Below are 27,984 nucleotides of genomic sequence, written 5' to 3'. Positions count from 1 at the left end.
CGTAAAGGAACCTCACTCTTACAATAGGCAGTCAATACATTACACCCCTTTTCCCCAGTCCACAAAGTCTGAAAACCTTCTTGGAGGGTGATGCTCTCTTACAGGGTACCTCCGAGAATGAAGGGACTCAGACATTCCCTCAGCTCCAGCTCCAGTAAGGTCAACATTAGGGTTTTCCACATCTAATGCAGGCAGCTGTAACTCAAGCATCTCAGCCCCTGGGGACTCAGGCGGATGGACAGTGTAGCCACCTGGCTCAGGCCTTGATTGGTCGGACAAGGGTGCCGTCCTGTCCAGCAGCTGGTCAACATGTCGCCTGTGCATTTGCCCATCACTAGCTCTGACCTTGTATGACAGGGGACCTGTGACATCTACAATGATTCCAGGCATCCACTTAGAATCTCTGGTGTAGCTTCTCATGTACACCAAGTCCTTAGGTCTAAACTCTCTGACTGTGCCAGGGCATTTTTCAGCATTAAGCTCCTGTCTGCGAAGCATATCACCATCATGGTCAAGGTGCAGACGATCCAGGGCCGTGGTGAGTCGCCAATTCATGAGCAACTCAGCAGAACTTTTTCCAGTAGATGAATTGGGTGTGACCATAGGGTGTGACGTGCTGTGACAACAAGAAACGGGCGAGCCTGGTCTGACACTCGCCCTTGGTGATGCGAGACAGGGCCTCCTTGGTTGTCTGCACCATGCGTTCAGCTTGACCATTTGAGCTTGGGTGATATGGTGCTGTAGTGACATGTCGAATGCCGTTTCGCTCTGCAAACTCTTGGAATTCCGCAGAAGTGAACGAAGCACCATTGTCTGAGACTATGACGTCAGGCAAACCATGTGTTGCAAAAAGTAGTCTTGTAGTAGTAGTGTGTTGATGACGGCTGATGATGACATGGAACTCATCAGAGACACCTCCAGCCACTTGCTATGTGCATCAACCACTATGAAATATACTTTGCCCTAAAAAGGGCCTGCAAAGCCAACATGCAGCCGGGACCATCTTTTTGTCGTCCACTCCCAAGGGTGCACTTTCGCCTTAGGTGGTGCATGACGTGACATCTGAGAGGTTTCACATGCCTTGACAGTCTCCTCAATGTCTCGGTCCATGCCCGGCCACCACACATAACTCCTTGCGAGTCCCTTCATGTGTACCATACCCGGGTGCACGTCATGCAACATAGCCAGTACTTCTCTCCTTGCCAAGCAAGGAACAACCACACGGCTTTCCCATAGCAAACAGTTCTTGTGCGCAGAGAGTTCATGGCGGCGTGAAAGGAATGGTTTGAACCGGCTATCCATTACATCAGCCGGCCACCCATGCAGCACCCAGCGCATTACTCGTGCTATGACAGCGTCTTTGCGTGTAAGGTTAGCGATTCGCTCAGCATGCATAGGTGCATCTGGTACCATTTCATTTAGCAACACTTCCAATGGTGGTGGTGTAACAGCATCAGATGCCGGCAAGGGTAAGCGACTCAGGGCGTCAGCATTGCCCATTTGTATGCCCGGTCTGTAGCATAGCTCATAGTCGTAAGCTCCAATGATCAAACCCCAACGTAGCATCCGTGGCGAAAGGATGGTAGGCATTGGCATGGAATGGTGCAGGAGTCCCAGCAGGGGTTTGTGATCTGTAAAAATCACGAAATGGCGGCCTGCGAGATACTGGAGAAACTTTCTGACGGCAAAAACAACCGCCAATGCTTCCTTATAAATTTGGGCATAATTCCGCTCCGTGGTGGACATTGTTCTGGAAGCAAAGCAAATGAGCCTCTCCTGACCATCACCATCCATGTGGAACAATAAAGCCCCAAGCCCATAGGGTGAGGCGTCGCAAACCACTGCCAGGGGTTTCTTTTCATCATAGTGGACCAGCACTTTATCCGTTTGTAGCAACTCTTTCGCCTGAGCATATGCCATCCTGTGCTTCGCAACCCACTGCCAAGTAGCAGACTGGTCTAGAAGGCGATGCAGGGGTTCCAGGACGGTGGCCTTATTTGGAAGAAAACAGCTGTAAAAGTTAAGCAGCCCCAAGAACGCCTGAAGTTCTGTTTTGTTCTGTGGGGTGGAGCTTTTTGGATAGCATCCACTTTTTCACGGGTTGGTTTGATGCCATCTTTATCCACTCTAAACCCCAAAAACTAGGGATGCACGATCCACATTTTTTCACTTCCGATCCGATCCCGTTACCTGAATTTGGATATCGGCCGATACCGATACTTTTCCGATACCAGAGCTGTGTTTGCGAAACGAATTGTGTACACAATTGTAGTTTAAGTTCGCACTTAAACTATATTTACCTTTTTTGAAATAATCCATTAAACCTGCTGAGAAACGAGGAGCATGACCTAGAAGCAGTTCCAGCGCATGCCCGGGAAAGTCATGAATATTAGGGTGTATTCACACCTGCCTTGTTTGGTTCGATTGAATCGAACTCTAGTTCGTTTCCCCCTTTGGTGCGGACCTTTTGGGCAGGTGTGAATACAGCAATCGAACTCGGGTGCGGACCAAACAACCGAACCGAGACCCAGCTGAAGAGGTGGTCTCGGTACGGTTCCAAACGAACTCTGGTACGGTTCGTTTACGGTGTGAACATGAACCGACCAAATTGCAAGAAAGCACTGCGGCTTTGAGTTAACAGGCTTCCGTAGTCGGAGATTTTGGCATAATGGTTTGTGTTATTGTTGTTCAAGTGCGAAAGAGAATTCCATTCCGGCGCGCTGTCTGGCCACACGATACTGTTGCGCGTCTTTCTGCGCGTCGTGTGTGCATCATTGGAATGGAATGAATAAATGAGTGTGTGCATCAGGACATTCACATACAGAGCGTTCTCTTTAGTCTAATCGCGCATATGCAAAAAAAAAAAAAGCTTTTGCAGTTCATATAATGTAACGATAGTTACAATACAAGGATGACGCTGCGTTAAACTGGACAAACTTAATCGCAAGCGTTAACATTGACAGCACTTGTTAGCAGTATATACAATAAGAATCTCATTATTTGAATGTGTGAACATAGCCCCACTCTCTATGAATGAAAACTTTATACCTTATCCGTCTTCTGCGCAGTTTCTTCATATTGCGTTTGTACAGAATAACACAAAATTAGTCAAATAACAAATATTGCAGTAAGGCAAGGCAAGGCAAGGCAAGTTTATTTATATAGCACATTTCATACACAATGCCAATTCAAAGTGCTTTACATAGAAGAAATTAAAATAATCAAAACAAATAAGAATAATTGAAACAGTACGAAATATCTCCATGCTGAGCCTTTTTTGCACTTCCTGATTTCCCTACTTGAGAATCCTTGTCCAATGAATGGACGACCTTAGCACACGTGTGGTTTTGTTTACAAATTTTGGTTCACTTGCAAAAAGAGCAGTGTGAAAGCGAACCATACCAAAAAAACAAACAAAAAAATTATTTGGTCCGGACCAAAGCAAGTGAACTATCGGACTTTCCTGGTGTGAATTATACACCACTGATCTATATAATGATCATTCTATATAGATCATTCTATATAGATCAGTGGAATACACCCTTAATGTAGGCTCCGCCCACTGCCTCTACAGATGCACAACTGAACCAACTCACTTTTGCACCACATTTCACGGTGCACTTGGTGCAAAAGGGAGAGCGCGCGAAACTTGTCACTTGAAAGCGAAAAACAGTGTTTGACATTCGTCGCAGATTCAAGCAGTTATGTACTTGAACTAGTTGTGTCAACATAATGAACAAATACAACCAAAAACAACTGTTCAGACTTACCAGTGAAAGGTAATTCCCCGAGATCTAGTTTGGATCGTACGATGGGTTTGTAAAACCTCAAAATAGTCAAGCACCTTTTCTTCAGTCCACTTATGAGAGTTATGACAAGTTGCCCGGACAAATATGGTGGCGCCGTTGTCGTACGATCCAGCGGTCGTGGTATTTATTATGTCTACAGATCCACACTTTGAAAATCGAGCGAAAATCGACCTTCCGGGGACTTTTGGCATACTCTTTTCATCATACTATGCGTTGGGGCACACTTATTGTAATCTAAAATAATATTTAGAATAGATAGTATGCACACATGACGCAGGGAATTAGTATGAAGGCTCAACCACATATTTAGTGAACAAGTTTGGTACAATTGCGGGTACAATTAAAACATATTTTTTAAATGAATTAAATTGATAATACAAATAAAACTTCTAGAAAGATACCGACCACTTTTAAACTTCATGTTTATAACTAAATAAGAATCTTAAATTTGGAAAGGCGATATTAATGGACATCTAAAGGTCCTACTCAGGATATATAAACCGCCACACTGCCAGCGTTAGAGTTCTCAGTCGGCATTGATAGAATTTGGTGCAGGATCTGCTGGTAAGCGCTTGGGTTTTTGATTGTTCAAATGAATATTTACTTACCTGTTTGTCAGAACTTTCTGTAATTATGAAAAAAGATTACTAGAGGTTAGTTCATAACACAATGTTCTAGCTAATTTGATTAGTCAGCGTTACCTTCACCATTCACCACGTGGCGCGTGTAGATCCTGTACGTGAGCGGACAGTATGCGAATTTACTTTAATAAAATACACTATTGCCTGTCAAATGGTTCAATGTGCGTTTGCACTGTATGCAATGGATCTGTTTTTGAGACAAAGCTCGTATTAATGTTAGCCTTACCTGCGGCCATCATTTGCTTTCTTTTGCAGAAGACCGATTAAAGCAGGGCTATCACTGCTCCCTTGAGGTGAGATAAAGCTAACTTAAATCGCTTTAAAATGAGTATACATTTGTGTTGTAGGTTTGTTAAACGCTTCTATGATGTTTTAGCACTGGGCTCTGAGCTTTTGTGTAGACAAAAGTGCAACTCTGCTCCTGACATGGCAGAGGCTGAGAAGTGTTGAAATGCAATTAAAGACAACATAGTCTGATCATCCAGATTAAAAGTTTACATTCCTTTGGCATTTAATGTAGTGTTGCCGCCTTAAGCATCTGAACATGTGCATATTTTTGTTGTGTATGAGTCCCACAGTTCTATGTGTGATGAGTTCTATCTCAATCATATCACACTCCTTTTGGGAAAATGTGCAGAAGATCCTGGAAAGCCAAGGAATGTGTAGGATTTTTTAGCTTAATTACTCAGGACAAAGCAGGGACAACTATCACAAAACTAAAAAAAAAAAAAAAAAAAAAAAAAAGATTTGGAAGGCTACACACCATAAAAAGAACTGGCTAATTTGTGTACTTTGCTATTTTGACTTGTGGACTAAGTGTAAACATGTTATGTGAGTTATTCAGGGCAGTACTAAACCATTTCCTTTCTTTTGCAGAAGACCGTAAATCAGGACCCATCACTGTTTCCTCGAGGTAAGATAAAGCTGCATCGCTTAAATTAGTATACATTTGTTGTATTTGTAAAAGGCTTCTATGATGTTTTAGCACTGGGCTCTGAACTTATGTGTAGACAAAAGTGCAGTTCTGCTCCTGACATGGCAGAGGCTGAGAAGTGTTGTTGAAATGCAATCAAAGAAGGGATTAAATGCGAGATTCATAATAAAACTGGTCTTTTCTTACAGAGTGGAATCTGGTGAGAAGTGAGTGTGACCTGTTGATGAGTCTCCACCTTTCTGCAAATGTTTTGTGTTTTAAGATGCTGCTGTTTTTTTCACGACAATACAAGTGCTTTGTTTTTTTATAGCGCTTTTTTTTGTTTTGTTTTTTGACAACCATTAAAGGAGACTTTAAGACCCCTCAAGCTCTGCACTGTTTTCAATTTGCATGATCTGAAATGCTGTTCTTATGAGATGCTTAAGTTATACCAGGGTTCCCACAGTCATTGATTAAAGTCACTTAAAATGGTTTCCAGACCTGGGAAAAGTCAAGGTTATTTAGTCATGAACTGACTAGAAAATGAAGTGCGATGCAGGATTTTGTCCCTCCTGGAGCCGGCCTGTTTCTAATGAGTAGTTGTATAATACTTTCCATGATGCAATATTGATTCATCGTATGTCAAAATAAAGTGTGAAAACCATCAGTAACAAAGTGACTAGTATGGGGGAAAATGGCAATATGTTTAGATTAGAAAACTAAGGCTATGAACATTTTTGTAATTGTGTCCCACAGTTCTAATTGTGAAGAGTTAAATCTCAATTTTATCCCATTCCTTTTGGGAAAATGTGCTGAAGATGCTGGAAAGCCAAGGAATGTGTAAGATTTTTAGCATCATTACTTGGGACAAATGATAACATTGTCACAACTTACAAGAAGATGAGAAAAAGCTACATACCATAAAGAACTTTAATTTGTGTACATTGTGCTATTATATTGGCTTGTGGACTAAGTGTAAACCTATGTTATGTGATAGTTTATTCAGGGCAGTACTAAATAAAAATAGTAATTATGATCCCTTTTATTTTTTTCCAATAATAAACTTTTAGCAGATTCTGCAAGGGGGATGTACAGTTATAATGTATATAAGGTTTAAAATCAATGTCCATATGCCAAATAACTAACTATAGTAAAAAAACAAGTCACTCAAAGTAATTCCTGCATCATTTATTATAATTCTAATAGCCTTTATTCATTTCTTAAACGTGTATGTGAATATGTATAATAACATACACATATATTTTGTAAATAACCTCTTATCTGTTCATAGTTAATTTTCTTCAATTTAAAAGAAAAAAGATGCTTTCTGCACACCCTGGACAGCTACTGCATCAATTGCTCCTGTGTGTGATCAGTGACCTCTTCCTGGGTCACATTGTCCAGACCCTTTAATGGCTATGTGATCTTCAATGTGCATGATCATGGATAATTCTGCATCTTGAAAAGCTGTCTGCATACTGTTCTGTTGTTAGAAGTTGTAATATTTAAACTCTGGGAAGAGAGAACCATACGACTTTTACTCCACCTAGTGGACAATACAAGAAAGTGAGAATTACCGTTCATCAGGGTACAACGGCTGTTATTGAAGCAAATCAGTTCTATGAATTTGACTGAAAGGATGAAACAACAGAACACAGGATGTGTAGAAAGCATGATTCGATTACATGTTAAACATTTGGAAGACAGAGATTCTTTAAAACTTGGAATCCTTTTTTTCCATCTCAGAATGATAATTTCTTTCATTGTCCTTACTGTTATCAACATCACTATACTTACCAGTCTTAAACATCAAAAATACAATAAGTTCTTCAATCTTTTTATCCAATATTGATGATTATGCTAAAGCGAGAGCTGTGATGAATGATGCATAAATCCCACACTCGTTCTGAGAAGACGAACAGATGCAAGATGGGCAGAGGGAGATGGAGGGGGCGAGATCTTTACTGATGGTCCTGAAAGAGACACAGACAGGTAAGTAACCTAAAGGTGAAGGTGTCTGTGGTTTGGACTCAAGGTGACAGCACATGAAAGGAAGAGATAAGAGGAGAAAGGAAGTGCAATGTGATGATGAGGAGCCCTTTTAATTGATTGAGCAACTATTTGTGATGTGGGAGATGAAGGCTGGAGGTCACTAGATTTACTTAGTTTGGGAAGTGAGGGAATATGAATGTAAAGGGTTTATATACTACCGCAGACAATAAAATCCTTGATAGTCCTTGCATACAAAGTGGTCACATTAATTTTGTGTTGGAAGAGAAAAGCAGAAGGGTAAGGAACATTGTAAGATATGAAAGTCTCGTCTCTAATTTAAGTCTTAGAGATACCAAAGATCTGAACACATGTTGTCACAAAAAAAAAGATGTCAAGAATAAACACCCGTCCAGCATTTGCGCTCAGAAACAAACTAGAAACACTGCAGAATAGCGATAACAGCAAGGACGATGAGAACAGTGACTGAAATAAGTAACATTATCTCTTGTTAAATCAACAACAGAATTCCAGACCCATTTAGAGTTTAAAAATTGTTATAGGAACAATCATTGTATTAAAACAGATATTAGCACATATCCCTCACCCATGTCAGAGTGCTTGTTCGTCTTGCCTTTGCTCCATAGAAAGAGTGTTTTTTGGAAGGAGAGAGGGAGAGTGACTTGGAAAGAGAGAAATACAGGCAGTTTGGTTTTCCCTCTCCCTCTTCTCCATGTTGTCTCCTCTTTTAAAATGGAGCCTTGATATCGTCAATAGGTTTGCTGAAGTCGTAGTCACCTCTATATTTTGAGAGTCTGTGGTAAAAATGTTGATAAATTTTCAGTATATATATATATACTATTCTTTGTACAATGTTGTATGATCTTTCTTCTTTAAAAGATTTTTTGCTTGTTTTAACATGATCTTCATCTTGTATCCATACATTGATATTTTACTGTGTCCCATTATGTTATATAAATAAAAGTATGTTGCTATCAGTAGTCTGAGAATGTAATGTCTTTGCATGTGTGTGTGGTAGAATGCTTGTGTGTCTATTCTGTTGGTCTGGGCACTTATTTTTGCTACGGGTTTGTAATACAGTGACCAGTCTGTATATGTATGCATGTATATATATATATATATATATATATATATATATACACACGTATATTTAAATATATATATATATATATATATAATTTCATTAAAAGACATGAGAAGGTAAAGAAGTTCTCGTGAAATAAAAGATAAGCACAAGCCCCAATCTGGCTTCGGCAAAATAGAATCCCTCCATTGGTGAGGTAAAAACACATAAACCACGATCATGCCTCTAGTGATAACTTTTCACATTATCATGTACACACACACACACACACACACACACACACACACACACACACACACACACACACACACACACACACACACACACACACACACACACACACACAGACACAGACACAGACACAGACACAGACACAGACACACACACACACACACACACACACACACACAAACAAACAAACAGCAAGAACCCACGCATAAACACAGTCTTACCAAATAAGTGCCTGCCGTTAAACTGACCTCTATTTTAAGGGCTTCCCTAGTCATGCCAGACAGGAGGTTTGTCAGTACTTGCCCTCCCTGCATTGGTCTCCATTGAATCTGCTCTAAAAACGAGACCGTTAGTAAATATGTGTTGATGATAGAGACTCGGCTCAAAATCCGAGAAAAAGAGAAAAGACAGCAAAGGTGGTTTCAATATCTCTCTTTCTCCCTATCTCTTTCTAAAGAACTACAGAAAAACATCAAAGCTAAAGAGCATTGTGATTGTTTCCCTCAAAATATTTGGCTCAGATATTTAGTGTTACCTTCTCATGTTGTTCCTCATGGAGTTAGATTCCCTTATTTGATTCATTCAATTATTTCCATTTTGATCACCTTGTGAGTGCCTGCAAGCTCAAACTATGTGTTCTGTTTAAATGTTGATATGTACGGATGTGTATGTGGGTGTTCATGTTTTCGTTGACTGAATCACACATGTAAGTGCAGGCGTTCACAGTTCGACAGGGCTTCAATTTTCTCTCTTTCTCCAGTATCGCTTCATCTGCAAGCCGGCAGTTTGATATCGAAGTCAACTCTTCTTGCGTTTTTCTTCATTCAGGGAATAATCTCTGATGGCAGCAGTTGTCACCTCATCTTTCTTGTTCTCTCAACTCCGGTTGGCCTCATCTCTCCTTCTGTCTCTCCGTTCATCTCGAGGGGAGAGGGCGGAAATGGGGAAAGTGCTAGAAGACAGCCTGATGATAGGGGGGAAGGTGGAAAGTCTTTATAAGGAAGTAAATTTTGTTCTGTTCATCCCCCACTTTCTGTTCTCCATCTCTTTCCCCATGCCATCCTGGACCCCATGCAGCAGCCCACTCCAAATGTTCCCAGAAGTTAGCAATCAATAGCATATCAACGTTTCACCTCATCTGTACTAGCTTTATTTCTCATGCACTAACCCTTTCTCACCCTAATCCCTCTCCATCGCTGTCCTCATTTGTGTCTCTCTGCCTCCCCTTCTTTCTCTCCTCTCACCTGTCCATCACTCTCCTGAGCGCCCTCTCTATGTTCATACGATGGCCAACCCTGGTCACACCCAGGTCCAGGTAGTCGTCCTTAGTAAGAGAGGGCAGGTGCGTGCCATCGATCTCGTTGTCTAGGAAACGCTCCCTGTGCTCACCCAGGTTCAGGTAGCCCAGCCAATCCGCAACGTCATACTTGGTCCAGTATGGGAGTGGTTTGGAGGCAAAGGGTTTGGTGGGTGAAGGGGGTGGGAGGTGGGGGTAACTCAGGCAAGTGGGTGGAGGAATGGGGTGAAGAGGTGGGGATGAAGTCCCTGACAGGAAGTGGGTGGGGGACAGGGAGCGAGAGACCACCAGAGAGGAATTCGGAGGCGGGGGAGCACCCGAGGGGGCAAAGAGAGGGGGAGAGGGGGAGAAGTAGGGGTCCCCAAGGGGATTGGCAGGTGAGGGTGGAGTAATAGAACCACGGAGGTCATATAGGCTGCTATAGAGGGGCGTGGTGGGGAGAATAGGAAGAGAAGAGGGGCGGGGAGGGCCAAGCTTGGGCCGGTCAGATGGAGAAATTAACGGGCTGGGTGCTCGTCTGCGCTGGGCATGATGTGACTCTGCCTTACGAGACTCTCGGCTGGGGATAAATTGGAACTCCAGGGCTTTGGTGCGATAAACGGGCCGGTGTTTGGGCGAGGTGGGGTATGGTGAATACGAAGAGGGAGAAACAGGTGAGTGGGACCTGGGAGGAGGCTGGGATGAGGCAGCAGGGGGCTGAGGGGAAGGGGATCGAGCCCAGTTTGGGAAGAGTGGCTGGGAGGAAGGGGTCGGGGAGGGAGACAAGGCAGGCTGAGAGAGATGAACAGGAGATGGGGAGCTAGAGCGGACCGAGGGAGGACTCAGTGCACCTGTGGAGTCCTCTGAGAACCTGAAAAAAGAGAAAACACAACACAAATTAAGGCAAAAGAATAAAAGATTGGACAAAAAGAGAGAAAAAGAAAAAAAGTTTGACAGTAAAGAGAAAGAGAGAGCAAGGAGGTATATTGAAGCAGTTACCTGTGTCTGATGTGGGACAGACAGATGGACATGGACAGTGCAATAAAAAGCAGAAATCACAAAAAGAGAGTTTAAACAGACACAATTACACAATACACACACAGAGTTCTTTGGTGTTTGAGACATTGTTAATAAAAATGGGAGTTACAAAACTGTTTTAGAGCACTGTCATAAATTAACTGTTAGTCTAAATACCCAAGGAGTCCTTTAACTAAATGGCTCAGATTTCTATAAAATATGGCATCCCAAACCACACAATGCTCATGCAGCTGAGAAACTCTCGTGCCACATGCCTCCTTTCAAGGCCACCATGCAGACATTAACATATAGCCATGCACATATACCTATACTGATAACACACAAATACCTATGCCTGCTCAGTGATCTCTGAGCCCCCCAGTTCTCTGTTCCTTTGCTCCTCTGCTGTAATTTGGTGCTTAGTTCGTTGATGATGCTTGCCTTCATACCGGACACGGGAGGATGCAGTTTACGTGCCTCCACATATGTCCCCACAGTCTGGCCCCCTCCCTCCCCCATGGACCCAGCCGACCCATCACCCCACAGAGGTTTTATCTCTGGAGTGCGGGGACGGTCAAAGTACATTACAGAGGAGCGAGCAATCCCTGGCCCTTCCCTCAACACATAGCCATCACGGGCATTAAAATCTTCCTCCTCTCCCTCTTCTGCCTCATCCTCCTCCTCTTCCTCCTCCCTACGACGGTGGTAGGCAGGGGGTGCCGTGCTAGTTTGGCGCCGAAGATCTCCGGGCCGGCTGCCTTCTCTGTATCTCTGTGTTTTTGGGTAGGTGGATGCAGTGCTGGCGGCTTTGGCATTGTGCATTTCAAAAGTCTGTCCATCAAGGTAGCTCATGTAAGACTCTAAAAAGTCTGCCCCACTTGTTCTGTCAGCCTCGGTTGACCCACCTCTCTCTCCAACTCCTCCTATGCTACCTATCCCTGCTCTCTCTAACCTATCTCTGACCCCACTACCACTGAGTGCAAGGATGTTGTCTAAGTGATGGTCACTGCTGCTTCGGCTGTCCAGCTCCTCAATCCCAGAATCCACCACTGTCTCCTGGGACTCGCTGCTCTTGGCTGCAGCTGCACAGGGTGGTGGACGATGCTCTGCACTAGGCCGCCTGCTACCCCCTGTAGCTACTGTGGAGACAGTTGCCATGCGTGTGTGTGGTGTGACAGCGGCAGCAGAAGTAGTAGTGGAAGAAGAGGCAACAGTTGAAGAAGCAGTTGTGGAACAGCTTGCGGTCACAGTTGAGGCGCCTCTGAGAGAAACAGAAGTTGCAGGGGTGGATGTTGCTACTGGGGGCCCCCGGTAGGCAGGTGGAGCTGGAATAGAGAGAGGAGGTGGTGTGGGAGAAGAGGAGCGCCCAGTAGAGTGTGTACTGTTGTATAAGTGTTGCGACTGAGATAGGCCAAACGGCCTATGGTAGGAGGTGGGTGGTGGCGGAGGTGATACAGAGGGAGGTGGAGGTGGAGGTGGCCCAGAGGGCTGCAAGGTAGAGGGGGAGGGAGGCGGTAGAGGGTTGGGGGAAGATGGAGAGGGAGACGGGGCTGACTGGGTTAGGTTAGCAACCTCACTGTCATAGGAAGTAAGACTGGAAGTTGTGGAATCTCCTGCCTGGGGTGAAGGCAGTGGTGTGTGAGGTGGGAACCCAGCCATAAAGGTGTCTTTTGTAGGGGGAGGAGGTGGTGGGGGAGGTGGTGGTGGAGGATGAAGCTGCTGACGGGCTGTCACATTGTGAGACATCATTGCAGAGTAGCTTAAACCACGATCAAAACTATTGGCAAACTCCAGAGGTGGAGGGAGAGTATCGACAAAAGCAAACTCATCATCTACATCTACCGAGGGAGCTGGGGGAGGAAGAACCATCAGACCTGTGCCACTTCCACCTTCACCTGTGGGTCCTACTGAAGGACGTGTAGGGGCTGCTGTTGAAGGAGGAGATGGTGGTGTTAATGAAAGGATGTACGCCCCAGCCTCACTCTCCATCCTCAAGAACGAGGGGCGTCGAGGCTGCTGGGTCGTTGGCTGTGCAGACTGTTGCAGTAACTGGGTCTGAGCTTTTTCTATTTCTCTTTCTCTCTCTCTTTCTCGTGACCTCTCTCTCTGACGCTCTCTTTCACGCTCTTTGTAGGTGGGCTGATAGTGGTGAGACTGATAGTGGTGCGTATGGACAGTTTTGTCCTCAGAGAAACGAACCCTTAGGCCTTCTCTAGGAGCAGAGGTGCTAGCAGCCTCCCTATCTGCACGCTCTCCTACCCCTGCTTCCTCACCCCAACTGCTCCCTGCTCCACGCAGGATCCTAGGAGATGGAGGGCGAGTGGATGTGGTGGTGGCAGCTAGTGATGAGGAGGTAACAAGGTATGAGGAGGAGCTCGAGGACTGAGCAGCAGATGAGGTTGCAGGGGAAGAAGAGGCCATTGAGTAAGAGTTGTGTGATGTTGATTGTGCAGTGGATGAGGGAAAGGCCCCAATGCTGGACAATTGACGGCTAAAATGGTGTTCAGTAGTCCTCTCCCTACGTATGCGACCATCATCCTTCAAGGCACGTTCCCGTGCAGCCAATGCCAAGCCTAGTGGGGATGAAGGGTCCAGGACTTTCCCCGTTAATGGGTGAATGAACGTTGTAGTGGAGGCTTGCTGCTGCTGTTGTTGTCGGCCTTCTGCCCCATAGAAATCAGCAGGTACAGACTTAGGCTGGTAATCCCCAGGAGGAGCAGGTGAGGAGTACTCAGGCAGGCCAAAGGCAGGAGGCATACTGCGTGTGTGGTGGATAAAGGTATCACCTGAGAACATGCCTTCATCTATAGATTTGGATGGTCGCAGGCGTGGTGAAGGCTGGGAACTCAGCTGCTGTTGGGAAGTCTGGGTCCGTCCTCCTGCTCCTCCTGCTCCACCCAACTCTTCCTCAGCAGAAAGAAAAAAGGAGGCACTCTTTCGTCGTGCTTCATGGAATCGCTCTCGATCCCTGCGAGCGGCCCCTACTATGGCAGCACCAAACTGGCTGGTGAAGTCCAAACTCTCTTGCGTACGAAGTGATGGCAGTGATGGGGGTGGAGGAGCTGGTATAGATGGAGGGGCTGGCGGTGGAACAGTGGGTGCAGGTGGGGGAACAACAGGATGGTGTTTAGAACTGTCACTCTCTCCTGGAGGAGACGGCTCGGCTTCCACGCTGCTGCCTTGGCTACTGCGACCACTGCTGCTGGTGGAAGGGGCTTTAACAATGATGGTTGGGATAGGAATGGAGCTCTTCTCCACGGACCCCTTCCCTTCCAGTGTGCCCTGGCCCTGACGTAGATCCTCCACCTTTGACTGCTTCACCAAGGGCCCCTTCCCTCTCCGGGCACCACCTTTTGGTACACCACCTGCCCCTGCTCCTGTCCCTATCCCACTGCGGTCCATCCTGGAAGGTTGGCCCTGTGTAGTCTGCTGCTGTTGGGGAATCACAGTAGCGACACTGGTGGGTGGGACTGCGTTGCTGTAGCCCCTTCTCAACACTGTAGCCTTGGCCCCTGCTGCTCCTCCAGCCCCTGAAAGGTCCCCTGTGTACCCAATCACCTTCCTGGAGGCAGTCCTGCTTGGCACGGCGGGATGGGCTTGAGCATGGGAATAAGCAAGGTCCCCGGCTCCGGACCCAGTAGGTGGTCCAGGAGACCTGTCTCGGGGTCCATGAGTGACATGTACTGACTGTGAGTAGAGCTGATAATGTGCAGAAGAGGAAGTGGATTGGGAAACAGAAACAGACGGTTGCTGGGATGTCTTGCCCCTAAAGCCAAGAGGAGGAGCTGAAGAGAAAGGGGGCTCAGGGGGAGCTGTAGTAGGAGGAGGAGGTATGTCATCTGGGCCAGGTACTGAAAGACTGCGGGCAAACTTCATGGTTGGAGGATGAAGAAACTGCTTCTCCTCCTCAGGAACCCCTGCAGAAAAAGATAAAAAAGAGGAGAAAGTTTAAATACATTTTCAAGGAAAGTAATGAAGAGAGAATTAATAGAAAGGATAACGTGTTACAAAACAAAAAAGGCCAAACAAAAGTATGCTTGAGAGTGAAGGAGAATGTATGACAGCTGGAAGTGAGAAAAGAAGAAAAGAAGAAAAAGAAAAAATATCTTCATTTGCAAAAAACGAGCAGAGGGCAAACAAAACGGGATACAGAATTGAGACCATCTTGTAGTATGTCTGTCTGTCTGTCTGCTTGTCTGTTTGTTACCTTAAAGGGTCAGTTCACCCAAAAATGAAAATTCTGTCAGTAATTACTCACCCTCATGTTGTTCCAACCTCATAAGACTTTCGTTCATCTTCATAACACAAATTAAGATATTTTTGATGAAATCTGAGAGCTGGATCACTTCTTCATAGGCTGCCAGGTAATTGATATCTGCCAGCCCAGAAAAGTTAGTAAAGACATCGTTAAAATAGTCCAAGTGACTACAGTGTTAATTTGTGTTCCGAAGATGAACGAAAGTCTTACGGGGTTGGAACAACATGAGGGTGAGTAATTACTGACAGAATTTTTGGGTGAACTAACCCTTTAACTGATCTCCCAGCATGAACATATACAAGCCATTCACCTCTCTACTTTTGCAATACTGTTTTGTGTCAGTGCAGACTTTAGTTACAGTATTAGTTACAGTATGTTATAGAAGGACAAATGCTATACACACACACAATGTCTACCTGATGACACAAGAAATGACACAAATACACAATAGCTATAGCTAAAGGCGAGCAAAATAAACAAAATGGCCTTAATTTTTATAAGATTCCAATTGTGTAAGCCAAGAAAGGTGAAATTCTCATATTGAACTATTAAACACAATTTGGCATTGCCAGCTTACACATCCATGGCATGGGACAGAAAGTCTTTCTCATCATACAGATAGTGTGCTAATAATCTTGGGGATTATAAATGGGCTGTAAATTTTATAGACCAACCAAAACTGAACACTAAATGCCCCATATTATACTTCAATAATATACCACAAATACTTCCAGCGAAATCGAAGAACGAACTGAAGTGACATAATTTAAAACAAAATCAGGCCAAAACAAACTTATATATATATTTGTTTGTCATATAAATAAACGTGACATGACTTTACTAGAGTGCCGAATTGCAGAGCTTGTGCAAACACATGCACTATGATCAGATGCTTTTCTTATGCTTTATTAAAAAATGCTTGCCGTTTTCTCAATTTTGTTGTGCGTTTATTTTGTTATTGAGAGGAAAGCGCGCAGCACATATATACATATTCATCTAAATGACGTTCTTAGCAGTGTGGGTGGCTTCAGATGTTCTCTAACAGTATATCGCTGCTTAAGTATTTCGAACTTCGTTTTACCCCTAGGCGAAGAACAAAAAATTATTTTGTTGAGAGTATATCGGGGCCTTTATGTTGAGCGGCAGATGAAAGAAATAACATTCACCTTTGTTATGACAATTTATCTCTTCTGCAATCCAGTCAAACTCCTGACAAGATTCTTATGGACCGTTTCAACAAACTGAAATGTACAGTCAGTATTCTAGGGCAATAAAGCATTACAGATTATAAGCATTAAAGCAAACCCACAGTTGCACTCTTTTGAGTGCTCTAAACGCACATACCATAGACGTATAGCAGTATGGCTAAACAGACAGACAGGTGGGCAGACAGACAGATAGACTAACAGACAGCCTCACCGATGGACTTCTGTCGCAGCATACCGTGCGGAGGGCCATGGCCAGACACAAATTGACCACGGTCGTAGCCTAGCCCTGCCCCAGATGATGTCATCCCCATTCCCGATTGGTCGAAATTTGTCTGTCAAAAGACATGGGGAGAAAGTAGATGATTTTCATTGAACATTATGGACCAATTTTTAAAAAGTGTGCAAATTTGCTAAAATAATTCTGCAAAACATAGCTCAGTAAACCCTGAGCATCAATACCTCATTCCATAATCATCATGATCTTTGTGATAGTAATCTACACACACACCTCATTATAAAAGCCTCTGCCCCGTTCTCTTTTTACCCCCTGAGCCCGGGGTCCTGGAGCTTCATTGGTACTGATGGACTGCTGTGCTGCTGCTAAAATCTCATCCAATTTATCTGACAAAGAAAAAAAAAGAAAGAAAAAAATAATTAACTTAACAAACAATTTATTCTTAGCTTGAATTAGTTTGAACTAAAGGAATTGTTCACTCAAAAAATAATACTTTTTACTTAAATTTTTTTTTATTTTCCTACCCATATTTCTTTTGAAATCTTTTTTCCCCTTCCATTGAACAAAAAAGTTATTTTTAGCAAAATACCCAAGCTGCTCTTTTCCATACAACAAAAGTAAATTGTGGTCACAGCTGTCAAGCAAGTTTGTCAATGAATTATAAACTAAATTTCAGCCTACACTGTAAACCCTTATGCTCAAAAAAAATTGGTTTAAGTAAGGTTAACTTAAATTAAACAAATTAGTTAAATCAAATTCACTTTTATGAGTATTTAGAAATGTATTTTTCTTTTGAGTTCACAAAACTGACACATTATAAGTAATCTTAACTATTTCATTGGTTTGAGTTTTATGAACTTTTAATTTAGACAAACTTAAATTTAACTGAAACTGGGCAGGGATTTCTATTTCCCAGCATGCTTTGCCAAGACACTCGAAAGGGAGAGTAAAAGCTAAAATTAAGTGTCAAGTGTATGAATTAGCTTACTCAAATATTTCAAGTTAAGAGCGATTAAAAATCTGTCAGTTCTGCTTATTTAAACTTTTAATTTCTTAACTTAAAAGATTTGATGGAACTGATTACCTCAATTTGTTTTAGTTTTGCCAACTTATTCGGGTTTAAAGTATACTATACCACAGTGGTGCCTGCTACTGTACGCTCTGTGCATACCATGAATGACCTGAGAAAAAATTAACCTGAGAATATTTTAGAAATTATAATGTTTCCCGTATCTCTGTCGGCTGAACCAGCAATGCCAATTAATCATTTGTGAAATAATCATTCTTTTGAGTCGCTTCTAGTTGGCCAAACGGGTTTGCTAAATGGTCTGAATTTATTAGCAATTCAGTTACATTCATTCGTATCACTTCACTGAATCATTTGGAGCGATTTCTTGGTCAGTATATGCAAGAACACATAGAAAAAAAAGAACGATGATGGATGAAGTGGATGTTCATTCCAACAATCAATTGAAACAAAAGGCTGAGGTAACTTTGCGAAACTTCAAACTAGTGCTAAGTGAATAAGTGGCCGTTCACAAGGAAAAGGTGTACACCCGCGCTGTTTTAAATTGTAAACATGCACTAGATGTATATTTTTTACCACTGTGCCACGTTCTGTTGTTTATGTGTTTTAAAACGTGTGTTGTCAAAAACACATTTTCATTCTGCTCAGGTGTTGCGTTCATTTATTGTTTTGGCAAAGGGTCTCTAGATGTGCATTTGCCAATAGTTACATGAATGGATGAATGTACTGGAATTTATATTCTCAAGAAAATGAAAAATGCTTCTTAAAAAGTTGAATTGAACCCCCACCTCCCCCTTTCTGTGCATACCCTTAGATAAAATCCTGCAGGTGCCCCTGCTATACCCCACACTTTTACAAGACTTGGACTATTGTTATGATGCTTCACAGTGCTTTTTTTGCCCTGGTCTCTATCCATTTTCATTGTAAGACAGCAGCTCAGACATTCTGCTTAACTTCTCTTTGGTGCTCAGTCATACAGGTTTGGGTTAATAAACGATGGCTGAATATTCTTTTTTTTTTTTTGGTTAAATATCCCTTCATTTCTTTACTTTATATATGACTAGACATATGACAATGCATACAACTATTGACCCTCTTACTCAAAGCCATCTGATAAACTGTCCTCTTCTTCTCTGTAGCTTGTGAAGATTCGAACTCTGTAACAGAAGGACAAGTTTCATCTTATACGAAATATTTGCAGACCCATTAGGTCAAGTGTCTCATACAAGACACAGAGAGTGGAACAAAGAGCTTTACCTGATTTTTTTTTCCATGGGGCAGAGGCTGTGATCAAGCAAACAGAGAGTCAATGTAAGGTGGAAAATCATCAGCCTGTAGTAATACTATGAGCTGTTAATGCTGCAATCACATTCCCTTAAACTAACAAATAGGTTAAAGACTTTTTTTTACAAATTATTAACACTCCTTTCCAGGATGCACACAAAATGCACTCCCAAACTTGTACAAATGCAACCTTAGCAAAACAAGATAAACTGAAGTGCCTCTTACCTCTGTCCACTGTGTATGGAATGCCGGGACAGACAAAAAGATTAGGGAGGTTATAAGACAGATTAGTTAGGGCTTCAATCACTAAAAAAACAACCTGTGGGACAAGTGTGAAGGAAAGATTCAAAAAGCCTCAGGTGAGTTTGTAGGGAGTGTATATGTGTGTGTGATGTCTTCTCCTGTTATTGTCACTTGCACTTCGTGTCACATGTATAGTATAGCCTTCTCTGTCAGCGGTGAGGACTACACATGTGATAAATGCAGGGAGATAGTCAGGCTGACGGAGAAGCTCTTCCGTTCCGATTACAACATTAAACAGGTTCTCCCCACTCAGTGAAACACCCACTGAGAATCCTGCTGAATGTGCCCTAGTTATTGGTGATTCTATTACAGGGAACGTGAAAATAGAGACACCAGCCACCATAGTCACATGTTTGCCAGGAGCCAGAGCGCCTGACATCAAAGCAAATTTAAAAATGCTGGCTAATGCGAATCGTAAATTCTCTAAGATTATTATTCACGTCGGTACTAATGATGTTCGACTTCGCCAGTCTGAGATCACTAAAATGAACGTTAAAGAGGTGTGTGAACTCGAAAGTACGATGTCAGGCACTGTAATTTGCTCTGCCCCGTTCCTGTTCGCCGGAGTGATGAGATACTTAGTAGACTGTCCTCACTCAATGGCTGGCTGTCTAAGTGATGTCCACAAAATAATATAGGGTTCATAGACAATTGGAAAAGTTTTTGGGGCAGACCTGACCTGTTTAAAAGAGATGGTATTCATCCCTCCTGGGATGGTGCTGCTCTTCTCTCTAGTAATATGGCACATAGTCTTAGAGCTCAAACATGACGATTTGGGGCTCAGGTCAGGAAGCAGACTGGCTAAACTGACCGTCTGCTAGCTGTCTCACGTCACTGAGATCAGATAAATCCCAACACATAGAGACTCTTTCACCTAGATATCATCATATAGAGACTGTGTCTGTTCCCTGTTAATTAGGAAATACAAAAAACTCCCAAACCCATTTAAGGGTAAAAATGTAATCGATATTCAACAAATAAAAAAAAAGATATAATACAGATGAACAAATGATAAAGCTCGGGTTGCTGAATATTCGATCCCTTACTTCAAAAGCACTTATTGTTAATGATATGATTACAGATTATAACCTAGACGTGTTGTGTCTGACAGAAACCTGGCTAAAACCAGACAATTGCATTACTTTAAATGAGTCCACCCCCCAAGATTACTGTTATAAAAACGAGCCACGTCTGAAAGGAAAAGGGGGTGGTGTTGCTGTAATCTATAATTATATCTTCAGAATTACTGAGAAGTCTAGTTTCAAATATATTTATTTTGAAGTGTTGGTGCTTAATGCAACACTATCTAGTGTAAATGATAAATTGCGCTTGACATTTGTGCTAGCTACTGTATACAGGCCACCAGAGCAGCATACAGACTTTATCAAAGAATCTGCAGAATTTTTATCAGAGTTAGTACTGGCTGCAGATAAAGTCCTAATTGTTGGTGATTTTAATATACATGTAGATAATGAAAAGACATTCTGAACTCTATTGGAGTTAAACAACACGTGTCAGGACACACTCATTGTCATAATCATACTTTAGATCTAATATTGTCACATGGAATCAATGTTAATGCCGTTGAAATTCTGCAGCAGAGCGATGACATCTCAGATCATTATCTAGTCTTGTGTATACTCCAATTAGCCAAGGTTGCAAAGCCGACTCTGTGTTACAAATATGTTAGAACTATCACTTCTGCCACTAAAGATTGCTTTATTAATAATATTCCTGATCAGTTTCATCTCCTTAGCATCCCAAATAGCTTAGAAGAACTCGATATTGCTGCGACAGAAACTTTTGACTCTCTCTTTTCCAGCACTTTAGACACAGTTGCTCCTTTGCGCTTAAAGAAGATTAAAGAAAATAGTCCAACGACGTGGTACAACGAGCACACTCGGGCCCTTAAGAGAGCAGCCAGAAAAATGGAGCGCAACTGGAAGAAAACAAAACTAGACGTTTTTTCGAATTTCGTGGAGAGAGAGAGAGCACGATTGCGTACAGAAAAGCCTTAAAAACTGCTTGATCTGCTTATTTTTCGACTCTCTTAGAAGAAAACAAACACAACCCTAGGTATTTATTTGACAAGTTGACAAATTTATATTTCAATTAACAAGAAATAAAGCTTCTACTTCTGAAGTTTCTGAAGAGCATAGCAGGATTGACTTAATGAACTTCTTTACTTACAAGATTGATAATATTAGAGATAAAATTATAACTTTGCAACCATCTACTACAGTATCACATCAGGCAGTGCATTGTAGTGTCGCTGAGGAAAAATTCCATTCATTCATTGCAAAAGGAGAGGAAGAATTCTCTAAACTGGTTAAATCATCTAAATCAACAACATGTTGAAAGCTACTGAAATAAATGCTTCAGAGGTCATAGATCCTTAATTCATTAATTCATAATCATTAATTCATCTTTGTCACTACTAGGATATGTACCGAAAACCTTTAAGCTGGCTATTATTAAACCTCTTATTAAAAAACGCAACTTGATCCAAGAGAATTAGTCAATTACAGGCTGATCTCAAATCTACCCTTTTTGTCAAAGATACTAGAAAAAGCAGTATCCTCCTTCTTAGGAAGGTATTAACCTTCTTTTTAGAAAGAAATGGTATCTACGAGGATTTCCAGTCAGGATTTAGACCGTTCTATAGTACTACTGAGACTGCTCTCATTAGAGTTATAAATTATTTGCTCTTATTATCAGATCGTGGTTGTATCTCTCTATTAGTGTTACTTGATCTTAATGCTGCATTTGATACCATTGACCACAATATTCTTTTAAATAGAGTAGAAAATTATGTTGGCATTAGTGGAATTGCATTAGCATGGTTTAAATCATAGTTATCTGACCGTTATCAGTTTGTAGCAATAAATGAAGAAATGTCTTATCGATCACAAGTTTAGTATGGAGTACCACAAGACTCAGTACTAGGACCATTGCTGTTCACTGTACATGATACCCTTGGGAGATATCATTAGTTTTCACTGTTATGCCGATGATACTCAGCTCTATATCTCTTCTTCTAAACTTGCCAATTCAAGAAATTAACGGAATGCATAGCTGATATAAAAATTTGGATGACTAGTAATTTCCAATTACTTAATTCTGAAAAAAACAGAGTTTCTAATGATTGGACCAAAAACCTCTGCACGTACTAGAATACTGTCTAACAATTGATGGCTGCTCTGTCAAGTCTTCGTCTTCGGTTAGGAACCTGGGTGTGCTCTTTGATACCAATCTTTCATTTGAAAGCCACTTTTCTAGCATCTGTAAAACAGCATTCTTCCATCTTCAAAATATATCTAAATTACGAAATATGCTTTCAATAAAAAATGCGGAACAGTTCATGCGTTCATGACATCAAAGCTAGATTATTGTGATGCTCTTATGGGTGGTTGTCCTGCACGCATAATAAACAAACTAAAGCTGGTCCAAAACGCAGCAGCTAGAGTTCTTACCAGAACCAGGAAGTACGACCATATTAGCCCGGTTCTGTCAACACTGCATTGGCTCCCTATTAAACATCGTAAACAACATTTTTAAATGTTGCTGATTACTTACAAAGTACTAAATGGTTTAGCACCCCAGTACTTGAGCGAGCTCTTAATAAATAAATAAAATAATAAATAAATAAAAATAATTTTAAAAAGAGACTTAGTGCTTCCACAAGATACACACTAAAGAGATGGCGGATTATTCAACCGACGAACCGTTTATGTTTGATGGACGGTCTTATCTTTTCGAGCCGGAATATACTGACGAAGAGCTGCAGGAGCTCCGTGAAAGGGCTACGAGAGAGAGAGAGCTGCCGGTGGTCAATGCCGCAACACAGCCTCGTACTTTGGGAAACTAGTGGTGTAACTTACCTGCGGACATTGTGAAGCTATGGACACCGAACAGGAGTGACTGTGTTGCACGGAGTGGGACCTGTTGAGTCGCGACACCCAAGAGAAGCGTTTTGTACAGTCTGAAGATTTCCCCGCTCTGATAAACAAGGTTGTAAACTTTTTTCCATGTCCCGAAAATAAATTGGAGGCGGCGACCCATAGCGGAGGGACCAGATGGACAGTTATCCACTGAGTAAGTAGGCTACACTAGACAAGTTATGTTTTAAATCGGTGCAATTATTTGCAATTATATTTAATTATATAGAGCAACTATTGCGTGATTTTAGTTTGCATCGCCAGCTGTAAGTCTTGCTAATTGATTTGCATGAATGACCGAAAAACCCCTTGCCCTCCCTTTCCCCAGACAGTGCAGACTTAAACAAATATAATTCACGCATTTCCATGTAATTAGATTTCACAAACATAATTCCGATCGACCAGCTCACTTGTCACGGCGTTCGTGGTTCGACTGGTCGAGACTGTTTTCCAAAGATGGCTCCTGTCTGTATACACGAAGTGGACTGTCTTTATAACATATCTTCTTATTAAACGGTCTGTACACTTACAAAGTTCTCAATGCTTCGGCTTGCATGTAGGGACCCTCATTATGTTACTGTGTTAGTGTGGGGCTATTTTTGAGCCTTGTTAGTGGTATTAACTAGCGATTTTTATTTTTCATTACTCTATGCCCTATATACTAGCATTATAAGCTAAACAGTTTTTAGAGATAAAACTCTTTATATTCGATTATCATGAAAACAAATCTCAGAGAACGGTCGACTCGGTACCAATGTGTTATTAGACCAAAGGTTCATTTTGCGCCGGAGTTGTACTTTAATGCCAGCGCAATCTCGGATATCTTTAGATCACGGCAGCCAATGAGGTGGGTAGCTTGTAGCTTGTGAAGATTCAAACTCTGTAACAGGGGGACAAGTTTCATCTTATAAGAAATATTTGCTGACCCATTAGGTTAAGTGTCTCATTAGGACAGCACCCACCTTTTTTTTTCAAGGCTTACATCTTGGAACTATTTCAAGGTTTGTGTTCTCGAGCCACCAGGCACTGTTGTTGTGTGAATGAGCGGGCCGGAGCGCATTAAGGGTTTTCTGTTAGAACGGTGTCATCTTAGGGGCCCCTAAGCTAATAACTAATGATCTTTGCAACGGAAGTGAACCAATCAAAACTAACTTTAGCTGGATAATAACTTTATTCTAGAGTTGCTGTAAAGCCAAAACAATCTCTGTTACTTTCATTTCCTATTATCACTGTAAAGCTGCTTTGAAACAATCTGTATTGTTAAAAGTGCTATATAAATGAAGGTGACTTGACTGCACCAGGTGACGAGGCGAGTGCTTAAAAAGGTAAGAGCTCTTCACTCACATTAAATTGCTGCATCTGATTAGGCACATGGTATATGTAATGGTATAGATGACATTATATCTGCACACATTAAACACCTGAGACACCTGGAAATGTTCTTCTACACTGAGAAGAAACATCAGTAACACATCAAAACCACTCTGATCACGTTATTATAACGGAGTATTAACTTAAACAGCGTTAAATGTAAAAGCACACATGCATTGCTATTATATGCCCTACATTAGTCTCAAGGCTTCTGACATTAACGTCTGGATCTACATAGCACACCAACCACACATTGATTTTCTTGTGACACCACAATAATAAACTGGTATGCAACAAAGTAGTAGCTCGCTGAATATTAGAGAAGTACAGATATGGAAATTTTGGTTCATAACAATTACTGATAATTACATATATTTTGATCTTTATAACTGATATATTGGCCAATATAAGATATACAAATGTAGAGCTATTAACCACTGGAAATAAAGAAATTATACGTACCCATGGCCAACGTTCTTTAATAAAAGCTAAATGCAAAATATAACTTTCATAAATATAATTAAGAAGAATAACAAACCAAGATCATTTGCCTATAATTTATTGACTTACACTTCCATTCAAAGGTTTGGTGTCAGTAATATTTTTTCAATGTTTTTGAGAGAAGTCTCTCATGCTCACCAAGCTAGCAAATCTGAATTTTCAGCATCATTACTCCAGTCTTCAGTGTCACATCAGAAATCATAATAATATGCTGATTTGGTGCCCAAGAAACATTTATTATTCTTATCATCAATGTTGCAAACAGTTGTGCTGCTTAATATTTATGTGGAAACTGTGTTTTGCATTTACAATGCATTTATTTGAAATATAAAGTATAAAGTCTGGTGCATTTTGATAACTTTGATTACTGACAGCAAACTTTTGAACAGTATTGCACACATATTGGGCTATTTTACTTATTGGCCTGACATTGATGTGATAGCTGATATACTGTCTGTCTCTACTAAATATACATTTGTGTGTACATATTACTAAGTGCCAAGAACAAAACTCTGAATACCTTGTGAAGATTCAGAACCATTAACTAGGCAAACTGGGAACATCTAGTTCTTGCTTAGAAGTGTTAGTTTAAAACCTGACTATGTTTCCTGATGGACTGATTAAAACCTGTACATCCAGATTTCCTGCATAGAAGCCAGCCAATCTGATTGAGTGCTTTATTCAGCACTCACTATTACTAAATTGCATTATCCTCACACTAACCCTGACCACTGAATTATGGGAACTGGGCTGAGGAGAGCATTGAGCATCTACAGCAGACACAGTGCCACAAGAGGCTCTGAGAATATTGCTGGTCCTGAAGAGAAGGGAGAAGGGTAAAATATCCCTCAATGAACTACAAAGGTAAGGTACCATACTGGTCTTGATTTTGGTTTTAAAAGTTAATAGGGGAAGGTCAATGTATACATTGATTTGGAGGTGGACCGTTGAAATGATCTAGTCTGATTCCATTGATGTTATAGAAGCCTGATTGGTAAACTAATTGACTGTAAGTGATTGTGACACTTTGAGCCAGTACATACTCTGCCTCTTTAGCAATGCCCATCGCCCGCTGTGTTAATAGCGACCTGCACAGTCCTCAGGAACCCGTTTCTCTGACAGCCTTAAGGGTGGTGTTTTAGATCGAGGTTTATGGTTAAAGCTAAGAGGAGTTGCAGGTGGAGGATTGAGGGATAAGGTAGAAAGCAGGGGAGATATAAGGGTTGGGAGGGGACAGTTTTTGGGGGGTTACCTGTAGTGGGGGTGCTGGTAGTGACAGTGTGGAACTTCTGAAAGAACAGTGAAAGAACATTCTTAATGCTGTCTCTCTCTCTCTTTTTCTTTTGCTTTCTATCTCTATGCCATCCTGTTCATACGCTTCCCTCCATCATTTTGTACTTCCTTTTAGTGTATCACTGTGATAGACTCTTCGATTCACTCCCATCCCTACCCCTTCTGACCATTCAAACTATTCCATTTGGCTCTTTCATCCTCTCTTGACTGTCCTCTCTCTTTCTCCTTCTGGTTCTGTCCTCTAGTGCAGTGATTCCCAACCGAGGGTATGCAAACACCAGGGTTTACATAAGCAGGGAGTGCTTAAAAAGATTTTGCTTTTCATGTCACTAACAAAACAGTGTGCATTTTAGTCCATTGGCTGAGACTGATTTTAACCACACCCCTACATTTTTGATCAGGAAATATTCTTGGGTAGCCTCTCTTGTGTTCAAAAGTCTTTGAACTTTGTAACTTTGAGGGACGTCACTACCAAACACCTTTTTTCTGCAATTAAGCAAACGTTTTTGGGTGTAATTCCATAAAATGTATTTTTTATGTGTGTACAACTGTTCAGATCTGTGCTAGGTAACCATGTGCTGGCTATCATCTTTGAACTAGGCTTAAAAGTATCTTAAATTGTCACTACCGAAACATGTGGTGAAGTTTCGGTTGTGACATCATGGTTTTTTTAATGTTATTCGATAAAATTTTGATTTTGTGTGTACAACTGTTCAGAACTGTGCTAGGTAACCATGTGGTGGTTATCATCGTTGAACTAGGCTCAAAAGTATCTTAAATTGTCACTACCGAAACATGCCATCATTGTTTTGGTAGTGACAAAAGGGAACACATAATCATTTATTTGGGGGAAATAAACAACATTTTTGTACAGTTATGCAAATCATTAGTTTCTTAGTATGTTTTAGTAGTGTTTTAGTATGCAAGTTAAAATTCTGTAATGTGATGTGGTCGCTACCAAAACATTACTGTCACTACAGATAATGTGCCGTCACAACCGAAACTTTTGTCTAAAATAAAGTATACTGAATTATCAAGATGTTATTATAGTGTTTGGTTCAATGTATATTCAAACTAATGAATGAAATCAGTATGATGATCAGTATTGAAATGTTGTTAAAATTGTAATTGTTATTGATATACCTGTGAATTTCTTTTTTTTAAATAGCAAAAAATATATTTACATGGTAGATGTAAACAAAATATTAATAGGTCAATATAAGCCTTCTTATTAAATTATTTATTATTGTGTTTTGGTAGTGACAAATTTGGGGAGAGGAAAAATATTCCAAAACTCTCTGAAAATACAATATGATAATTTACTGCACAATTACTAGAAATGTGTACCTTGGATATTATACATTTTGCATACATACAAAATTTGTGGACTCCAACTCCAACCAATTCTGTAGAATGGCCCATATGTACTTTTATTCAGCAAGGATACATTAAACTGATACAAATTACAGTAAAGACATTTATAATGTTATGAAATATTTCTATTTCAAATAAATGCTGTTCTTTTGAACTTTCTATTCATCAAAGTATCCTGATTTTTTATATCAATTTCTACAACAATACTAAA

At 41.4% G+C, this 27,984-nt stretch overlaps 2 protein-coding genes, 1 long non-coding RNA gene and 2 other non-coding genes across 10 annotated transcripts in view; 3 read left to right on the top strand and 2 right to left on the bottom strand.

Moving 5' to 3' along the window:
• Nucleotides 1–39: 39 nt before the first annotated feature.
• Nucleotides 40–4,230, bottom strand: LOC130097260 (uncharacterized protein K02A2.6). The gene is given in 5 exon segments (XM_056264064.1): nt 40–600; nt 602–865; nt 868–2,066; nt 2,069–2,127; nt 4,211–4,230. Coding segments are annotated over 5 exon segments (2,103 nt in total).
• Nucleotides 4,231–4,687: 457 nt separating this feature from the next.
• LOC130097258 (uncharacterized) lies at nt 4,688–5,636 on the top strand. The gene is made up of 3 exons (XR_008808272.1): nt 4,688–4,743; nt 5,327–5,363; nt 5,573–5,636. It is a non-coding gene; the product is annotated as an uncharacterized LOC130097258 (long non-coding RNA).
• Nucleotides 4,807–4,897, top strand: LOC130097261 (small nucleolar RNA SNORD88). The gene has a single exon (XR_008808273.1). It is a non-coding gene; the product is annotated as a small nucleolar RNA SNORD88 (small nucleolar RNA).
• LOC130097262 (small nucleolar RNA SNORD88) lies at nt 5,416–5,506 on the top strand. Its single transcript, XR_008808274.1, has one exon. It is a non-coding gene; the product is annotated as a small nucleolar RNA SNORD88 (small nucleolar RNA).
• Nucleotides 5,637–8,834: 3,198 nt separating the features above from the next.
• shank1 (SH3 and multiple ankyrin repeat domains 1) overlaps nt 8,835–27,984 on the bottom strand; it is a 153,888-nt gene continuing 134,738 nt past the window's right edge. For 4 of the 6 annotated variants that reach the window (XM_056264052.1, XM_056264053.1, XM_056264054.1 and 1 more), the window contains 7 exons: nt 18,967–18,993; nt 18,810–18,866; nt 16,956–17,068; nt 16,659–16,779; nt 11,325–14,898; nt 9,933–10,835; nt 8,835–9,652 (listed from right to left, as the gene is read on the bottom strand). In XM_056264052.1, coding sequence (XP_056120027.1) covers nt 9,565–9,652; nt 9,933–10,835; nt 11,325–14,898; nt 16,659–16,779; nt 16,956–17,068; nt 18,810–18,866; nt 18,967–18,993 — 4,883 coding nt within the window. In that variant the 3' untranslated portion in view covers nt 8,835–9,564. The remainder of the gene's footprint in view (nt 9,653–9,932; nt 10,836–11,324; nt 14,899–16,658; nt 16,780–16,955; nt 17,069–18,809; nt 18,867–18,966; nt 18,994–27,984) is intronic. The other 2 variants (XM_056264056.1, XM_056264057.1) reach the window with 2 other exon arrangements.

This window comes from Rhinichthys klamathensis, unplaced genomic scaffold (genome assembly GCF_029890125.1).
Source record: "Rhinichthys klamathensis goyatoka isolate OS25496 unplaced genomic scaffold, OSU_Roscu_1.1 h1tg000213l_1, whole genome shotgun sequence".
Classification (NCBI taxonomy): domain Eukaryota; kingdom Metazoa; phylum Chordata; class Actinopteri; order Cypriniformes; family Leuciscidae; genus Rhinichthys; species Rhinichthys klamathensis.
This window is presented reverse-complemented; position numbering and strand designations above follow the sequence as displayed.